Below are 19,831 nucleotides of genomic sequence, written 5' to 3' on the forward strand. Positions count from 1 at the left end.
ACAGTGTGTTCTGTTTTCAATGGGCCAACAGCGTCGATCTGTAACAGGTTCACAATTTGCTTGACTTAACAAATGCCGTGTTTTTCCGTCACGGTTCGGTTCGGTCTGGTTTGGTAAAGTCCTGCGTCGGGCTCGAGTTTCCACTCAGAAACAACGTGGAACGCGACACAACAGACGACAATGGACTCTTTTTTTCATGGGATATTTACATTCAACAGCTGACTGTTGTGGGCGGAGCTTGATAACTGTGCTATTTTACTCCGGCGGTTGTAAAAAAAAAATACTGACCCAAACCGAATCGTTCCACGCGGTCGAAACGGTGGAAAAGTGTCCGCTCTAAAAAAATAAATCATTGAGGTTCTTCAGGCTTTTTTGAATATTTTCGGGTTCCTGTCATTGGAAAAGAATAAAACTATGTTTTGTAAAAGTCACATTTATGTTTGGGTTTAGTGGAAATAGCTTTGGTGGATCAGGTGACGGAGTTCCTCAGGGAAGCGTCCTGGATCCGCTGCTGTTTCCAGTCTGAAGAACCTCTTTGTTTCAGAGCGTGACACTGATATTATTATCAATATTGTTGTGTGACGAGCTTCTACTAACATAACGTACTCCTGGGCTGTTTTGTATTTTTAGCATTCTTTTTTTTATTTTGTCATGTGCTTTAATGAGTGTGATTTTTTTATAAAGGAATTTACTTCTTTTTTTCTACTACACAAATCAAGAATTTCCCGTTTTAGTAATCACAACAATAATAATAATACAGACTGATTACTTTCACACACACACACACACACACACACACACACACACACACTCACGTCTGAACCTAATCTAAAATCATCATCTTCAATGGAAACCATTCAACCATGTTGAGCTGTCAGGTCTCTGTCACGTGACCCCGCAGTAAAACACGTGAAATAAGATAAATATCTTCTACCTCGCTCAAAATTTTGCAACCAAAATCAATAAGATTTTCACTGAAGCTCCATAACAACGTTTGTTAGTCTGTTTGTTTTTTAAATGTCCCGCTAAAGGACGGACATTAGGACCTGTAGAGACTTTAGTTTTCGATTCATTCCACTTTAAATATTGTTGTAGTTTGTGATTTGGTCGCAGTGAAACTCACACACTTTCCATCACCTTCTTCTTCTTCAAGTAAGTTTTCCAAGGCTGTACACAAAGAGGAGCAACGCTGCCCTCTACAGTTCGTAATCACAGTTTCTTCTTTGCGCGTGCATTTGAGGACCTCATCGCGCACGAAAACTCACCAAACTCGTTGTCAACACCAGGAGCTGCGAACATCGCGATCTTACCAATTTTAGGTCGATCCGATACATTTAGCAGGAATTACAGTACATTACAGTTCCCACGACCACACATACACACAGCAGGCTTCCACCCAAACAGACTCCGCCCCCTCACCTTCCTTTCATCTGTATGTGGGTTACCACGGCAACCATGGGCAAAAAATGATGTTTGCAGGAATATTGCAGCACACTTCCGGCCCAGTCACAACGATGATACATTGACGCCACCTACTGGCAACAGGTCGTACACCTTCAGTAACAAATATGTAAGTTTTAAGGGCGTGGTCTACACCTGACATGACTCTAGTGTCACACACTGGCCACTGCGGTCTTTTTTTCTGTTTATTTATTTGTTTATTTGTCAAAGTTGAGATTCTGCAGATTTAAAATCAGTTGTAGGTTTTTCATGAGTTTCTCAGGAAATAAAAAACAGTCAGAAAAAAAGAAAATCAGACATATTTATTGATTTGAGATTATCAGAATCAGAACACTTCCTCTTTCCTTTTCATCTTCAGACAAACCTGCAGAATTGTAACGATGACAGCCTTTGCTTTTTCTTATTTTGGTGATTGATTTTATGCACTGGTCACTTCCTGGTTTTCAGTAAACCAGTGACACTATTTCATTTAAATACATTTTTCATTTTTGGACCATGTTGAATCGCTCACCAGGTTCAAACAGCTGGTTAATAAGCTGGTTAATATTTGAGCAGAAGTCCATCCTGCTGCAAAATACTGTGTGAGGATTAACATGGGCTGAGAACCGTGTGTGTGTGTGGTTTGTGGAAGTAATGATGTCATCATCGCAACAGGGGCGGGACATTACTGGTACATTTCCAGAAACTTTCCATGGGAACTTAATGGGAAATTTTCGTAGAAACAGTGTCGTATACAAATATAAACATAATCAGACAATAAAAAAAAAACATGACGCAGATTCATTTAAACACATATATTTGTATATATATTCATATATACACACACATATAGCTTATATATACAGTATGTGTATGTATATATACACATACATATATATTATATATAGGGAGCTTGAAAATATTTGACAGCTGATGTTGTATAAATTCTTCCAGCAGGGGGCAAAAGAAACACCAACATATTCAAGGTAGCTGGCACCATGCTAAGCTAGCCTCTTAAATGAAATGGCGCTAGCTAGGTTATATTTAGCATATGTGGTTTAGCAGCTATGTCCATGTTGATGTGCTAGTTAAACTAGTTAAACAGTTTAACAGCATAGATCAAATATCTACCTCATAGTATTATCACGGGGGCGTAGCCTCAGCAGCCCTGCAGTAAGTCACATCATTAATATTCAACATCTGATTATTTATAGATAACGACTATATTCAATTTCACGACATGGACATTTTTACAAATTTCCCTGTTTATTTTCTCATTAATTCCCATGGAAAGTTTCACATTTTTGAAAAATTCACAGTATTTTGCAAACCTACAGACGGGAACATGTAAAAAGTCACCTATGGTCCTTTGAATAATTCTTTCAGTTTGATTGTGTTAATGATCTCTGCCTGCGTCTGCTCTCACTATGAGTTTGCATGTATTTATTATTACAGTATCTGCACTGAATGAAACTGTATTACAAACATGAATGTACAGAAGTGTGAGAAGAACAGGAGACGCTTTGTTTACACTGGGAACTCAAGAGCTTTTATTTTATTTTTAAACGCATTAGAATCACATCTGATGGGATTATAAAAAAAATATATAAAAAAAATCAGATGTAGTTTCATTACGTTTAAAAATATCTTCTGTTCCCGTGTGAGGACCTGTCTGTGTTCTGTGTATTTATACATGGACATGATGGACATGATGGACATGGAGGTGTTTCTTGTTTATAATGTAGAGCAAAGACAGACTGGAACAGTCTTCATGTAAAATTGTACGAGTACAGTGTCAAATATGTGTCAACAGAGGCGACATTATTTTAAAAACTATGTATGGAAATTTTAGCTGTGTATATAAATATATATTACTTGTACTTTTTTGTTTTTGTTTTTGAAATTGCAGAGATTAACGGCGGGGGGGGGGGGGGGGGGTGGAGTATAAAAAATTGGAAATATTTATTTGCTCTTAAAATGATAAAAATGTGTTCATGTCGATGGAGACGCGGCTCCTGTTGTGTTTGTCTGATTTCACACAAACGCACTGTTAAGAGGGTCTGAAACAACAACAGTAACCATGGCGACAAACATGAGGTCGTAGAAAGTGGTCAAAAAACTTAGTTTATCATAACAATTCAGTTTTAAATCTACTTTTTGAAAATGTATTATTTTTATTACTCAGTGTTTTATAATCTTATAATCTGGATCTAATCTGGATATTCATTCAAAATAAACTAAGATTTAATGTTTTCTAAAGTAAGAACAATTAGATTTATGCTAAACCAGGAAAACACAAGACAAGTGACAAGTATATAAAAAAAAAGAAATACAAAACCTTGTTAGAAATTATTCAGGGGTGTCAGAGTTGACATTTCAGATTAAATCAATAGTTTTAATCTGTGTGTTTTAGTCGGTTTCCTCTCAGTCAAGGATTAAGCATAAAAATAATCTTGGCACTAATAATTATGCAATAAATTGTAGGACATTATTGATTAACTTTTCTTTTTTTTTATTACAAAATGAAAACGAATCTACTTTTTGGTCTTTGAATCCTAAACATTTTAATATATGAAGATAATTATATTTTATTTGTTTTATTTTGGCTGAGTTTCCGGTTAAACCGGAAGCAGCTACTTCCTCTCCGCCTGTTTAAAGCTACGTCGCGTGTCGCTCGCTTCGCTTACAATTCGGATTTAATAAATGTGGTAAGTTGAATTAAAACACGGATATTTTTCTCACTAACGGAAATTTCTTAAACTAACCGGACTGTCACCGTTTGTAGGAAGCGTCGTTTAAATGTGAAAGAGTGCGCAGGTTAGTGAGGTAAGCTAATGCTAACGGTAGCAGCTGTCCGCAGGTGTCAGGAGAAGAAGGTCACTTTAAAAAAAAACAACAACAGGTGAGTCCAGGTGTAGTTAGCTGTTAGCCGTTAGCTTCTCCTTAAACCTGCTGCTTATTTTAGTTCGTTTTTTAATTTTATTTTTGAGATATTGGAAGCTGAGCACAGGAAACTGTTTAAATGTTCGTATAATCTGGTGACGTTACGTTTTTAACTGACCAATTGAACTGATCAGAGCATTCACTCAAAAGTATTTTGTATTTGTCTTAAAATCACAGTTTATGTGTCAAAGTTTGAATTTATTTATGTCAATTCATCCACAGTCAGGACTTAAAATGGCCTCCTCTGTTTTATTTTAAACATTTCACTTTATCAATAAAACGTTATTAGTTCAACACATTTCATACAGTCAAGTGTACAATATCGGAGCGGCTGGTGCGGTATTGCATCGGCTTTACCGCACGGTTGTGACGAAAAGAGAGCTGAGCCGGAATGCAAAGCTCTCAATCTACCGGTCAATCCTCGTTCCTACCCTCACCTATGGTCATGAAGGTTGGGTCTTGACCGAAAGAACGAGATCGCAGGTACAAGCGGCCGAAATGGGATTCCTCAGGAGAGTGGCTGGCTTTTCCCTTAGAGATGGGGTGAGAAGCTCGTTCATCCGGGGGGAGCTCGGAGTAGAACCGCTGCTCCTTCACGTTGAAAGGAGCCAGTTGAGGTGGTTCGGGCATCTGGTGAGGATGCCTCCTGGACGCCTCCCAAGGGAGGTGTATCAGGCACGTCCAGCTGGGAGGAGGCCTCGGGGTCGACCTAGGACAAGGTAGAGAGATTACATGTCCACTCTGGCCTGGGAACGCCTCGGGATCCCTCAGTCGGAGCTGGTCAATGTGGCTCGGGAAAGGGAAGTTTGGGGTCCCTTGCTGAAACTGCTGCCCCCGCGACCCGGCCCTGGATAAGCGGAGGATGATGATGATGATGATGATGATTATGAAAATAATAGTTAGTTGCATCACTCATGTCCTCTGTGTTTGTCCTCCATCAGAGCATCCCCTGGTCGGTCTCTGTTGGCTGCTTGAGGACAGAGCGATGGCCGGTCCAGAGCTCTTACTGGACTCCAGTATCCGTCTGTGGGTGGTTCTGCCCATCGTCTTCATCACCTTCTTCGTCGGGATCATCCGTCACTACGTCACGCAGCTGCTCCACAGCGACAAGAAGGTTGAGCTGGAGCAGGTCTCTGACAGGTGACAGTTTGTCTGAGCTCCGCCCCCCTCCCTCCCTTGCTCTGATTGGCTGTTAAAGTGTTGGACGATGTTGGTTGTGTTGGTTTTAACGTGATCTACATGTCTGTGTTCAGTCAGGTTCTCCTGCGCAGCCGCATCCTCCGAGAGAACGGGAAGTACATTCCCCGACAGGTAAATAAATACACACGATTGTCACTGAAGATTTTTCCTGTTGCCACTAGGTGGCGCATTGACAGATTTAGACTCCCGGGTGATTGACAATGACATTTGCAGGAATTATAGATTAAGAAAAAACAAAAACAAACTTGGATATTTTGTGTTCCCACTAGGTAACACTTTTTCTAACTTTCTGTTGTGAAAATATGGACAGAATCCAAAATGGTGGACTTCCTGTTGGTCTGACGTGGTCTGACGCAGTCAGATGTGGTCCAATGTGGTCTGACATGGTCTGTTGTGTGTTTTTACTGTTTCAGTCTTTCGCCATGAGGAAACATTACTTCAACAACGTAGAGACGGGATTCTTTAAGAAGGTCAAGAGGAAGGTCGTCCCCAAGAACCCTATGACAGGTGTGTGTGTGTTTTTTTTCTTTACCGTGAATTTTCAGGATTGTGTTTGTCTTTAACTGTGTTATTATTGGTTTGAATGGTTGATTATAGTTTGATTATTGGGTATAATTCTCGTCTTTGTTTACTGTTGTTCTTCTTTGTTAACTTTTGGCTGTAATTTTAGTTAATATTTAACTTTTGACTCATCTTTATCTAACATTTCACAATGTGAAATATTTGCTAACTATTGTTTTTCTAACTTGTGTCTCTGTGTGTGTGTGTCTGTGTTTGTGTGTGTGTCTGTGTTGTGTGTGTGCGCGCGTGTCTGTGTTGTCTGTGTGCGCGCGTGTCTGTGTTGTCTCTCTGTGTGCGCGCGTGTCTGTTGTCTCTCGTTGTGTGTGTGTGTCTGTGTTGTCTCTGTGTGTGTCTGTGTGTGTGTCTGTGTTGTCTGTGTGTGTGTGCGTGTGTCTGTGTTGTTTGTGTGTTGTCTGTCTGTGTTGTCTGTGTGTGTGTGTGTTGTCTGTGTGTTGTCTGTGTTGTCTCTCTGTGTGTGTGTGTGTGTGTCTGTGTTGTCTCTCTGTGTTGTCTCTCTGTGTGTGTGTGTGTGTGTGTGTGTGTGTGTGTGTGCGTGTGTGTGTGTCAGACACCAGCATGTTGACAGACATGATGAAGGGAAACTTGACCAACGTTCTGCCCATGATTGTGATCGGTGGATGGATAAACTGGGCGTTCTCTGGATTCGTCATCAGTGAGTTCTCCAGCTGTCAATCATTAGTGTTATGTCTTTGTTTATCACTAAATAACTGTTGTGTTGTTGTGTTTCAGCAAAGGTGCCATTCCCTCTGACACTGAGGTTTAAGCCCATGTTACAGAGAGGAATCGACCTGCTGTCACTCGACGCCTCCTGGTAACTTTGATAATCCATGAGTCTGATCACTGTTTTCTTTACTGATCGATAAAAATGTGAGAAAAAGCTGAAACCACACGTGATTCTCCACTGTGTGTGTGTGTGTGTTGTGTTGTGTTGTGTTGTGTTGTGTTGTGTGTGTGTGTGTGTGTGTGTTCAGGGTGAGTTCTGCGTCCTGGTACTTCCTGAACGTGTTTGGACTGAGGAGCATGTACAGCCTCATACTGGGACAAGACAACGGTGAGTCAGTGTTTATGACCTCTGACCTTTAAAAACTGATTAAAGTAGGTTTTTAATCATTGCTGTCCATGTTTTATGTGAATGAGAAAATAATATTATTATAATAATAAAAGCTGAAATGCATGTGTTGTCGTTCACAGCTGCTGATCAGTCGCGGCTCATGCAGGATCAGATGACTGGTGCTGCCATGGCGATGCCCCCTGACCCCAACAAGGCCTTTAAGGTGAGACCTTCATAAAGACGGCGACATTTAGAGAGATTCAATTGATTGATCAATAATTCCACAATAATTTGTCATCATTATACAAAGCCAATGATCAAAGAAAGGATTTTACTTCATTTACACAGATTTTTCACCAATTGCAGTGCAGCACAGAGAGATTAGACAGGAAACTGAGGTTTTAAACCACTCACTCTCCCACACCAAACCCCATAGAGAAAATCAGTGATTTTAACATCACGGCACACAGGAGTTTTAAAAGTCTTATTTTGTCACTTCGGCATTTAAAATCCTTCAAATTCAAATGAATTCAGTGACACAAAGTGACCACACGAGGCAGCAGCAGACCAGCAGATCCTGTGTCTCCGCGAGCTAAAATCACTGATTTTCTCTCTGGACTTTGGTGAGGGAGAGTGAGCGGTTTACAAACTTCACTTTCATGTTGAGATAAAGACGTGGACATGGCTTGTTCTGTGTCTCAGGCTGACTCTTGTTGAGTTATTGTTTTTGTTATTTGATGATGATGATGGGATGTTTGGTGTCGTTGTTGGCTTCAGAGTGAGTGGGAGGCTCTGGAGATCGTGGAACACAAGTGGGCGCTGGAGAACGTGGAGGAGGAGCTGATGACCAGAGACCTCAACTTTGGAAACTTCTTCAGTCAGGAGGTGAAGTCGGCCATGTTTTAGAACGACCACCGACCAAACTTTCCTGCAACACCTGAGTTCTGCCAGTGGAAGGTTCTGGAACACAGTCCTCACAAAGTCCACACATCAATATATAAATTTACTACCTCAAACACTTTGAGTCACGTCCTTCAGTGCCTTCACAAAATATACACAAACATAGAATATATTTGTTGTCTGTAAAAGAGACATTCACGGGTCTTTAAAAAGATTCAGGCTCTGAACTTTAACCTTATTATTTAATATAACGGCACAAAAAATGTCATTTGATCATTTATATTAAGTAAAAAACAGATCAATGTTAATTTATAGGCTTTTGCAGAATGTTTCTTAGCCAACTTTCTTCAAAATAATAGTAAAATAAGTCCATGACTCAGCGTTTTAGTGTCACATGTTGGATCAGTGTTTGTGAGTTCTGTGTTCCAGAGAAGAAAAGACGTTTGTGGACGAGGTCTGAGTTCCTTCACACGAATCCTCAGGAAAACGTTTCTCTGCACGAGTTTCGTGGTTTCACAGCTCAGACGCAGCGTTCAAAGACGACTGGGACGTTTCAGCGCTCAAAGGAGGAGAGGAGCTTTATACGTGACGCAGGTGTGTTTGTTGTCATCACCCTGCTGGACTGTTAGCGCCTTCTATTTCCTCACTGACGCCACACTTCAATAAATGTGCCAATCACTCACCACTGGAGTTATGTCATCTGTCATTCTGCAACAGCAGGTCACGACCTTTCTGTGACACCATAACACATGGTGAGACAAAGTCATAGTTTAGTATGTCGTCCAAAATGAGACAAAAGAAGGCATAGTTCTGTATGTAGTCCAATATGTGACAAAAAAGTCCTACTTTAGTATGTCGTCCAAAATGAGACGAAAAAGTCATACTTTAGTATGTTGTCCAAATTTTGACAAAAAAGTCATAGTTTAGTATGTCGTCCAAAATGAGACAAAAGAAGGCATAGTTCTGTATGTAGTCCAATATGTGACAAAAAAGTCCTACTTTAGTATGTCGTCCAAAATGAGATGAAAAAGTCCTACTTTAGTATGTCGTCCAAAATGAGACGAAAAAGTCATACTTTAGTTTGTCCAAATTTTGACAAAAAAGTCATAGTTTAGTATGTCGTCCAAAATGAGACAAAAGAAGGCATAGTTCTGTATGTAGTCCAATATGTGACAAAAAAGTCCTACTTTAGTATGTCGTCCAAAATGAGACGAAAAAGTCATACTTTAGTATGTTGTCCAAATTTTGACAAAAAAGTCATAGTTTAGTATGTCGTCCAAAATGAGACAAAAGAAGGCATAGTTCTGTATGTAGTCCAATATGTGACAAAAAAGTCCTACTTTAGTATGTCGTCCAAAATGAGACGAAAAAGTCATACTTTAGTATGTCGTCCAAAATTTGACAAAAAAGTCATACTTTTGAATGTCGTCCAAATTTTGACAAAAAAAGTCCCAAATGAGACGGAAAAAGTTAGTGTAGTAGGTTGTCCAAAATGAGACGAAAAGGTCATACTTTAGTATTTCGTCCAAAATGAGACAAAAAAGTCATCTTATAGAAAGTTGTCCAAACAGAAACAGAAGTTGACCGCTCGCCTGCTGTGAGATTAAATTTTACATAAAAGACGATGATGAAAACAATCTTTTTATTCATATAAAAAAATTGAAAGTACAATAAAATATTTCATCTGATATTTGACAGGGAAGAATAAAGAGAAAGCGCCCCCTGCTGGTTCCACCCAGGAAGAATAATAATAATGAAGATGTTAGAAAAATACTGTACACAGCTGGTGTTTACAGAGATCAAGCCCAGACCGTTTGATCTATAAATACAAACAAAAACAACAATAAGAAGCGTCTTCATGTCCTGCACCTGTCCATCAATAAATTCATTCAAGAACAAAAATATAAATACAAAGAAAACAATCATAATGAACAGAGAAAGACTCATTTATGGTCTGTGGCAGCTTCAAAATAACTCTGTTTCCTATGATGCTCTCTGCTCCAACCTCCATGACACATTCACCATGATTTTCAAAATAAAGCAGATTATTGTAAAACTATTTCATGATGAATTTAACGTTCAGATACGTTTATTTATTAAATACAGCAAACAGAAACGTCAAAGACGTCTTTGTCTAAATTTCATGGTAAATGGAATGAATTAAAATTGTGCTAAAACAAAAATGAATTTAAAGCAGAAATCGACCTAAATATTAGGTACACAACAGAAATATGAAAGTTATTTTTATTTTATCACTGGGAAAAAAAACTTTAAAGCTTCTTTTTAAAACATTAACATCTGAAGTCTTATTTTGAAATAAAAATATGAACTGATCATTTATTTAAAGTGGAAACAGTAGATATTTTTTAAGCAGATTAATTTAACGTTTCCTGAAAAACAAAAACCTGATGAATCTACCTGAGAATCCAGAATGACTCATTGTAAAGGGACAGTTCATTGTTTTTTTGTGTGAAAAACTGCATTAATAAAATCTGTGTCATCTTAAATCGTAGATTATCTCACGTAAAAACCCTGAACTGTCCCTTTAAAGTCCAGAGCAGAACTGAGAGGTCAAAGTTCAAGTGTTGTTGATAAATGACTTAAGTAAAAAAAAAACAGTCATTACATCACAGTCAAACTCTCGCTCTTATTTAGTTCGTTTCCATGGTGATGTAAGAGGCGGAGGCAGAGGAGGAGGCGGCGCCCAAATCTGTGCCGTCATCTTTGCCGGAAGTGATGTCGTTGGCAAGCTGAGGGGCAGAGGAGGAGGCGGAGCTTGTGGTGGGCGGGGGCAGCGTGGGTTTTCTGAGTTTATCTTGTCGGTGGTAAAACAAGACGTAGGCAGCGTTGGTCTGTGGAACACGATCAATAATCAACGTTATTAGTTAATAATAATCCTCACGTCTCCTAAATGCCACGCTAGGTACGACGACTTTATCGCAACATCACGATATGTCAAAATCAACGCTAAATCTTCACAGTATAGTGACGTAAAAAAGACATAGTAATATGTTAAGGACATCAAAACATCACACACCACGTCCAACCCATAACCAAAATGTCCTAAGATGTCAAAAATGTAAAAACATCGTAAAGTAAGACGTTAAAATGGGTAAAACAGTGTACGGTAAGACGTCAAAAATAAAGAATTAAATCAGTCAAAATATGTTCAGTACTTTGATCATGGACGCAGTTATTTTAGTCCCATTATTCTACGACTTTTCAAACTTAAAGAAACAAAGTTCGGACACTGACCACGATCTGGTCCTCGGAGGCAAAGGTCACTTTACTATCGTCAAAGTAATACCACTGAGCGTTGTCCTTGTTCTTAGCGTAGCTGGTGTCTGGAGAGACACAAACAAAAACACGTCATTATTACGATTTATTGTCACAACAACTCCTTCACACAGCACTGCCCCCTGCTGGTGTCTGTAGATTACACTGCTGATTAATGCTAACATTAGCCACAGCTACCTGACGTCCACACACACACACACACACACACTTACAGTGTCCGTCCCTCAGTCCTCCGTAGTGATTGGACACAGCGATGAGGTCATAGCAGCTCGGAGGCTCCTCATTTGACAGATGTTTCCTCAGAAGACAGCTGGAGAAGTCCAGGCCTCTGTAACCACGGCAACAACAAGACAATGACACAAGGACACATCGCAATGTTTCTTCACGACTTTATCAAACTGAACTAGACCCTTTCAAAATAAAAGTATCTTTCGAGAGCTGAAACAATTAATCGATTGATCGATTATTAATCGATCAATCGATTCATCATGATTAAACCAAGATTTGACGAACACCGATCAACATTTTTAAAGGTTTTGGGATATTTTATGGACTAAACGATTTATCCATGAATCGAATGATGAATTATGAAAATAATCGTTAGTTGCAGCTCTATATTTTCTCTTCATCTGTGCAAATGACAATCCTGTGGTTTTCCAAAATAAAAGTCTCTCTGTCTTCTCTTTGCCCTGACTAAAATGCAAGCCCATGGTTTCAAAATAAAAGTCCCTGTTTGTGATCATTCATTCAATCACACAAAAATATACAACCTTCCAGTGATCAAAACAAAAGCCTCAATTTCTATTTGCCCACACTCCAAATACAACCCCATGTTTTTTCAAACTAAAAGCCTCAGGTTTGGTTTTTGTCTGCGCTGGATAAAATAACTGCAATTTTCAAAATAAAAGTGTGAGTGTGTGGCGGCACCTGAGGGGAAAATCCACGATGCTGTCAAGTTTCTCTCTGGTGAACTTGGTGTAAGAAAACCTCTTGAGGTGAATGATGAGGACCTCAGGCAGAGACCACAGGTCCAGCTTCTTAGTGGCCAACTGGTGTTTCTTACACACCGGACAGTACCTGATGACACACACACACACACACACACACACAGGTCGTCATACAAACTCACCACAGAGACAGAGAGTGTGTGTGTGTGTGTGTGTGTGTGTGTGTGTGTTACCATGGGTTCTCCTCCTCCAGTGTCTCCACAGTGGTGAACAGCTCGATGCACTCCTGCAGCTGCACCGTGGTCTGCTGCTGAGGAACGTCCATGCTGGCGTGTTTCACATATTTCTGACAGAAGAAGAAAAAACAAACACAAATGTAAACCTCTGATATGGAGAGACATTAAAGGGGCAGTTCAGGTTTTTAAAGGAGACATATTATACCCCATTTCTCCAAGCGCCACAGTGACAACATGGCTGAAAATGTCCAGCTAATAAAGAACATGTTCACGTCTTTAGACAGACTTTGTAAACCACTCACTCTCCCACACCAAAGCTCACAGAGAAAATCAGTGATTTTAGCTGGAGCTGCAGGTCTACTGCTGCCTCCATCACTACATTCAAATGTCTTATTTTGTCACTACGGCATTCTAATCTTAATTTAGATGTATTTAAGTGACACAAAGTGACCACACGAGGCAGCAGTAGACCAGCAGCTCCTGTGTCCCCGCCAGGTAAATTCACTGATGAGCTTTGGTGTGGGAGAGTGAGTGGTTTACAAAGTTCAGTTTCCTGTCTCACAGTGAGATAAAGACGTGATCATGTGACGTAGACATCGTGGACTTAAACTGATGTAGATTTTATGAAGCCAGTCTTTGGTTAAAGAGAATAAAACCAGTTTAGTCTCTGCTGCTGGCAGCCATGTTTTCACTGACAGTCAGCCTCAAACAATCTTTAAATATCAATCATTACTTTAATAATCTGAGGGATTTCTCATTTGTATTTAAAGACACAAGTAAACAAAGTGACCTCGGCTTCGTTCTCGTTGTAGAATCTTTTCTTCATGTCTGAATCCCAGTCGATGGCCACGTACGGCTGAGCTGAGGACGACAGGTACACACGTTACTGTGAGACATGTGTGTGTGTGAGACGCGTGTGTGTGTGTGTGTGCGTGCACACACTCACAGCTGAAGGACACAGCGTTCCCTCCCTCTCCCATCCCTCTCTCTGTCGTCCCGTTAGAGTTCACCGCCTGGATGCTGAACAGACTCTTCCTCCTCTTACGACACACCCTCGTCTTTGCCGGCTGCTCATTGGTGGACGGGCTGGGAGACCGCGCCTCCTCCTGCTTGTCCTCCTCTCGTTCCTCGTCCTCAGTCTCACAGGTCTGTGGCTGTGGCGGCGTCTCTGAGACGTTGGCGTCCGTTTCCTCGCTCGCGTCGCGCTCCACGCCGTCCGTGCAATTTGTGGAGACGACGGAGGGGCGGAGCTCAGTCTGGTCATGTGACCCGTTGCTGGTCTCTGGTATGGGGTCGCTGTTGTCCACTGAGGAGGGCGTGTGGTTGAGGTGTGGGAGCGGCTCTGCGGCTCTGCTGCTGTCCTGTGATTGGCTGTTGGCCAGCGGCGTGTCAGTGCAGCAGGGAGCGGACGGAGACGACTTGTCCACTTTGTCTGCGTCATCTGACACACACACACACACACACACACACACACACACACACACACACACACACACACGCGCACACACGCACGCACGCACGCACGCACACACACACACACACACGCACACGCACACAAAAAGAAAACAATCAGAAAATTCACGTAGATTTAACACGGTGACATGTGGTTTTCAAAATAAAAGTTTCTGTTTGTTCAAAGTGAATATAAAGCGCTGCAATTTTCAAAATAAAAGTCTCAGTTTCTTTCTGTTCAAAGTCAATATAAAGCCCTGCAATTTTCAAAATAAAAGTCCATTGTTTTTGAATCAGCTTCATTCATATCAGGTTAACTGTTAATGAAAATTAGCCTGGACTTACCGTCATTGACGCCGTTGGTCTGAGTTTTGTAAAGTTCCTCTTCGTCGTCGTCCTCCTCTTCCTCCTCTAACTCCTCAGAGGGGTCAGGAGGTCGCACATAGCGTCTACACACACACACACACACGTATTAAAAACTGATGTCGAGATGATGAACACACACACACACACACAGATGTACTCACGCCAGCCTTTGCAGGAACAGTGTGTACAGAGCCTCCTGGCTGCAGCTGCTGCGCGGCACATTGAGGAGCAGCGGGTGACCGAAGAGCGACGTCCCGTATGAGCTGCTGCCCGACCCATAATCTCTGTATTGAGAGCGCTCCCGCAGGTAGAGAGCGAGAAGTACAGGCTCCTGCCCCTGCTCCTCTTCCTGCTGCTGCTCCTCCTCCTCCTGCTGCTGCTGCTGCTCCTCCTGCTGCTGCTGCTGCTCCTCCTCCTCCTCCTCCTGCTGCTGCTGCTGCTGCTCCTCCTCCTCTTCCTGCTGCTGCTGCTGCTCACTCAGCTCATATCTGACAAAAAACAAACAGAAATAAATAAACTGAAATAAACGAAATATAATGAAATAAAGAAAATAAACCGAAACAAACAAACTCACACAAAGATGTCGTCTCTGTCCAGGATGCAGCTCAGAGACTCATCAGGGTTATAGATTTTATAGAAACGATGATTGAAGACGTCAGCGACCACCATCTGGCACGCACACACACACACACACACACACACAGTTAACCTTCAACACACTTCGACAACATATGACACAAGTTTAAACATTTAAATTAAGCAAAGTTACATAATACTCCTTTATCATGGTCTGTGCAAACACACACACACACACACACACTGACCTGTGAGGCAGGTACGTTGGTCATGTGAGACAGAGCAGAGCAGAGATCTGACACTTTTCCTGCTTTAGGAACGACGACTCGATGCTGCAGAGACAAACATTAACGTGATTGTTGACGTGTGTAAGTGTGTGTGCGTGTGTGTGCGTATCATGTCTGAAGCGTTCACCTGCACGGGTTTGGCGTGTGGATCCAGAGAGACAAAGAAAATCTCCATGACTCGCTCTTTACTGACAGGAAGTGGCACACTCAGGTAGCAGAAGGGGTCGAAGGTCACCGAGACTTTGCGGCACTCTGGACAGACGAGCGTGGACTTGAAGAGGCCGTGGAACTTGTCCACGATCACCGAGTCGTTCCGCCGCCGGTGGTTGCGCCAGGCCTCCTCCGCCACTTCCTGTGACACAGGAAGGTGAGGAATAAAAAAAACAAAACACTTTTGACCGTGTGTGTGTGTGTGTGTGTGTGTGTGTGTGTGTGTGTGCGTGTGTCTCACCTGGTCAGGACGTCCGTCTGCGTCCCGCAGCTCGATGTACTCTTTGTTTTTGACTCGGTTCAGATCTTCATGAAGTCCATCGAGCAGGAAAGACAGAAGCTCCTGGCTGTCGTGCTGCTGGTAACCAAGGAACTGAGACGCAAAGTGACCCACCTTTGTCTACACACACACACACACACACACACACGTCATATAAGTGTGGTTGTACCAGGTACTGACACATAATCAGAGCTCACAAAGCTGTGAGTGCCCAGTGGACACAAAATGGCTGCCACAAGGAAAAACAGGGTTCAGCCTCTTTAACAAAAGACTCCGTTGATAAAATCTACGTCACTTTAAGTCTACGATGTTCACGTCACATGTTCACGTCTTTATCTAACTGTTAGTCAGACTTGTCCAACAGGAAACTCAAGTTTGTAAACCGCTCACTCTCCCACACCAAACCCCATAGAGAAAATCACTGATTTTAGCTGGCGGGGACACAGGAGCTGCTGGTCCTCTGCTGCCTCGTGTGGTCACTTTGTGTCACTGAGGTCAATCTGAATAAAAGATTTTAAATGCCGAATTTTACAAAATAAGACATTTGAACTTAGTGATGGAGGCAGCAGTGGATCAACAACTCGTGTGTGTGTGTGTTTATGTGTCCCTGCACATATGAGGCTCCTGAAACATGAGCCTCTTTCTGGTCACTTCAAAGTCGCGGTTAATGTGTCTGTACCTTGAAAACCCGCGGCACCACAGAGTAATGTCTCCCCGACCACATCTGTTTGATGACGTCAGCGTAGGCCTCGGCGATCTCACCCTTCATCCCCAGAGGGTTCGCAAAGTTCAGCTCCTCCAGGTACGAGCTCTGCAGGAAGTACTCGGTGAGCGGCGGAGTGTTGCTCAGACACTGCAGAGACACACACACACACAGAGTTACCAACAGACAGTGATCATGACGCATCATGACACACACACACACACACACACACACACACACACACACACACACACACACACACACACACAGGTGGGGATTTGAACTCACCTGTAGAGCAGAGTTCATGAAGCAGGTGTTTCCCAGGTTAGTGAGGCCACAAACTCCAGGCTGACCTCGGTACGACTCCTGCTCCTCCACAGAGTTTCTCCTGAGAAACAACAACACTTCACGTTAACCTCACAGAGGCCAACTCAGAAGAAGCAATATACTGAACTGCCACCAGGGGCGACTCCACTGGTCTGTAGAAACATGTCAGAAATGTCAGAAAATATTGATCAGTGTTCCAGTCAAACCTGGAAATGTCTTTGTTTTTGTCCACAAACTCAAATGATTTCTTTGTTTTATGGAGCAAAGAAAGCTGAAAATATTCACATTTAAGAAGCTGAAAAGTAGTCGGAATGATTAATAATGGATTATTTGAATAATAATTGATGATGTTTTAATGATATAGAAAAGACAGAGGATAAACATGATAAAAATATGAAAACAAACACAGAGAGAGAGGCTGCTCTTACATGATCTGAGGTCTGGAGCTCGGCCAAGTACCATCAGCATTCCTCGTCTCCATGATCACTGTCTGACACACACACACAGAGGCATGTTCCAGCTCATTTGTTATGAGGAAGTGTCTCTGAACATGTTTCATATATAAACAGCGTGTGTCTTCTCACCATCCCCGAACTCAAACACGTGTCCAACACACTCATGTGGACGTTTCTGAGCCGCTCACAGCTGCTGTCTGAACTCTTCATCCACAGACGACACTCTGAACCCGGAGGCACCGAGAACGACTGACACACTGCTTTCTGGATGGAGTCTGGGGGGGGGACAGAAAGTAAAAAAAACACATCATTTTTGGCCACTGGAGGGCGTCGCTCAATCTGCTGAAAGTTCTTAAAACTCTTCACCATCAATTTTTTTTAACTTTTGAAATGAACTTAAACTTTTAAACTTTGACAGGAAACTGAAGTTTGTAAACCACTCACTCTCCACAGAGAAAAACAGTGATTTTAACATCACAGCACACAGGAGCGCCTCCATCACTAGGTTCAAATGTCTTATTTTGTTGAAATACATTTTTGAAATCCTTGGTTCAGATTGACCTCAGTGACACAAAGTGACCACACGAGGCAGCAGAGGACCAGCAGCTCCTGTGTCCCTGCGAGCACAGTGAGATATCATAGGTGATTGAAGACTTTATTACACAAGACTTGTGTCTCACTCTCCCTCAACCAAAGTTAATGCTACAACAGAAAAGTCCTGGAATTGTGCAACCCTACTACACTCACACACAAACACATACACACACACACTCACAGATGTCGTCAGTGCGGCTGAACGGAGCAGTGACGACGTTCTCCATGTCGCTATGAAGACAGAGGAAGATTTCGACGGGGTAAACCTCTACCTTCATGGTGCTGGGCAGGTCCACCACCTGAGACACACACACACACAGTTAAAGCATGTCTCCACAGACAGAGTGTGCGTCACAGCGTCGTGTCGTGCGGTCACCTTGCGTTCCAGCGGCGGCTGACCGTCCACCAGGCCGTACCAGGACAGCAGCTTGTGCCAGGCCTCGGCCGGCAACAGCACAAAGTCCTCGTTCTCCACCAGACGATCCTTCAGGTGATACGAGTCCAGCTCTGAAGACAACACGTTTCTTGTTTTTAGCAGCATCTAACATCAACTATCATGTTATTTAAAAAAACAAATAATAATAATTTAGATGAGAAAGGCATTTGTTGGTGCTGTAAAGGGTCAGAGGTCACTGACCCTCAAACAGCTCGGTGTTGTCAATCTGACCGGGGAACGAAGACGAGTTCCGGTCTCCAGATTCCACAAATTCTTTCCACTGATCAAACCAGCGACGTTCCACCATGTACCTGTAACACACACTCACACTTAATAACTTTGGTTTGAGGACAAAAAAAAAGACACTTGAGAACATTTTTCAACATGTGTTTCAACAGTTAGTTGCAGCTCTGTGGGATACAGACTAAAACATCACCCAGCCCTAAATATACGGATTAAAAACGAAAATAACTTATTCTCAGATTTGATGGAATTTATTTTTAGATTCCAGGAAGTGACTGATGTCTTAGTTTGAGTGGCAGAAAATTTAGATAAGAATGGACACCGTTATCACATTAATATCGTGAATCCCTTATGATTAATCTCAATGTGTTTACACGTGGCTTAAACAACGCGATACATGTGTTGTGGGTCAATATTGAGTTATTAACACTGTTCATAACAGTTATGAACAGTTATAAACTGCTACATGTCACACATGTAACTTTTATTGTGACGTAAACGGGCACATTATTACTACATCAACGGGTAAATTATTACGACATAAACGGGTAAACTACTATGACATAAACGGGTAAATTATTACGACATAAACGGGTAAATTATTACGACATATACGGGTCAATTATTATGACAAACGGGTATATTACTATGAAATAAACGGGTAAATTACAGCTTCAATGTCGCGATGTTATCGTGTACCGCGCGTGTTGACTAATACGACGCTGTTTCCGGTAAAAAACAAAAGTGGAAGTTTTTCCGAGCCGGACCGTGAACGCCTCTTCACAGCTGGTTGACAGGCTAATGTTAGCAGCTGCGGCTAACGCTCCAGTTAGCGTCTGTCTCACAAACGAAACAAACAAAAACAGCAGCACCAGCGGTGAACAACCGACACCGAACCGTTACACCGACACTAACACACCGACAGCGACACAGCAGCGGCCGGCCCTGCCGTTGAACAGCCCCGGTCACCGCCGCTGGATAACCGTTAGCTACCACGCTAGCCCCTCTCTCTCACCAACTGTCCCCGACACACAGCTCACTCTCCCGCAGCAGAGACTCGACCTCCCGCCGCTGACTCTCAAGGCCCGGAGGATCCGCTGCGGAACAGCGGCTGTTGAACGTCATGGTTGCGGATCAATCAGTCATAAATGTTCGGCAGTGCGGAGGAAGAGACCCGGGGCAGGAGTGGAGTCCGCCGCCGCATTGAACCACCGAGAGACGGGGAAACTGCTGGAGCTGGAGCCGACGGACGAGCGGTGTTTGCGGAAGTAGGAAGTCAGGTCAGTCTGTATCGATGACGACTTCC

General features: G+C 42.4%; 2 protein-coding genes across 2 annotated transcripts; one reads left to right on the forward strand and one right to left on the reverse strand.

The window, feature by feature from the left end:
* The first annotated feature begins 4,038 nt into the window (after positions 1 to 4,038).
* zgc:86609 (ER membrane protein complex subunit 3-like) lies at positions 4,039 to 8,798 on the forward strand. The gene is made up of 9 exons (XM_058643112.1): positions 4,039 to 4,148; positions 5,325 to 5,523; positions 5,637 to 5,694; positions 5,997 to 6,090; positions 6,713 to 6,817; positions 6,895 to 6,976; positions 7,137 to 7,216; positions 7,357 to 7,439; positions 7,994 to 8,798. Exons 2-9 carry the CDS (start codon positions 5,369 to 5,371, stop codon positions 8,120 to 8,122), a joined length of 786 nt encoding a protein of 261 aa, XP_058499095.1. The 5' UTR covers positions 4,039 to 4,148; positions 5,325 to 5,368; the 3' UTR covers positions 8,123 to 8,798.
* A 943-nt stretch (positions 8,799 to 9,741) lies between these two features.
* On the reverse strand, positions 9,742 to 19,787 carry usp11 (ubiquitin specific peptidase 11). The gene is made up of 21 exons (XM_058643672.1): positions 19,541 to 19,787; positions 18,484 to 18,593; positions 18,223 to 18,353; positions 18,028 to 18,145; positions 17,382 to 17,527; positions 17,226 to 17,287; positions 16,759 to 16,858; positions 16,447 to 16,620; positions 15,729 to 15,887; positions 15,405 to 15,629; positions 15,239 to 15,322; positions 14,989 to 15,083; positions 14,576 to 14,902; positions 14,394 to 14,497; positions 13,543 to 14,037; positions 13,387 to 13,457; positions 12,594 to 12,706; positions 12,341 to 12,490; positions 11,626 to 11,741; positions 11,372 to 11,460; positions 9,742 to 10,968 (listed from the first exon to the last, which is right to left on the reverse strand). The coding sequence occupies exons 1-21, from the start codon at positions 19,648 to 19,650 to the stop codon at positions 10,768 to 10,770; spliced, it is 3,180 nt and encodes a 1,059-aa protein (XP_058499655.1). The 5' UTR covers positions 19,651 to 19,787; the 3' UTR covers positions 9,742 to 10,767.
* Between the last annotated feature and the right edge of the window lie 44 nt (positions 19,788 to 19,831).

This window comes from Solea solea, chromosome 11 (assembly GCF_958295425.1).
Source record: "Solea solea chromosome 11, fSolSol10.1, whole genome shotgun sequence".
In the NCBI taxonomy this organism is placed as follows: domain Eukaryota; kingdom Metazoa; phylum Chordata; class Actinopteri; order Pleuronectiformes; family Soleidae; genus Solea; species Solea solea.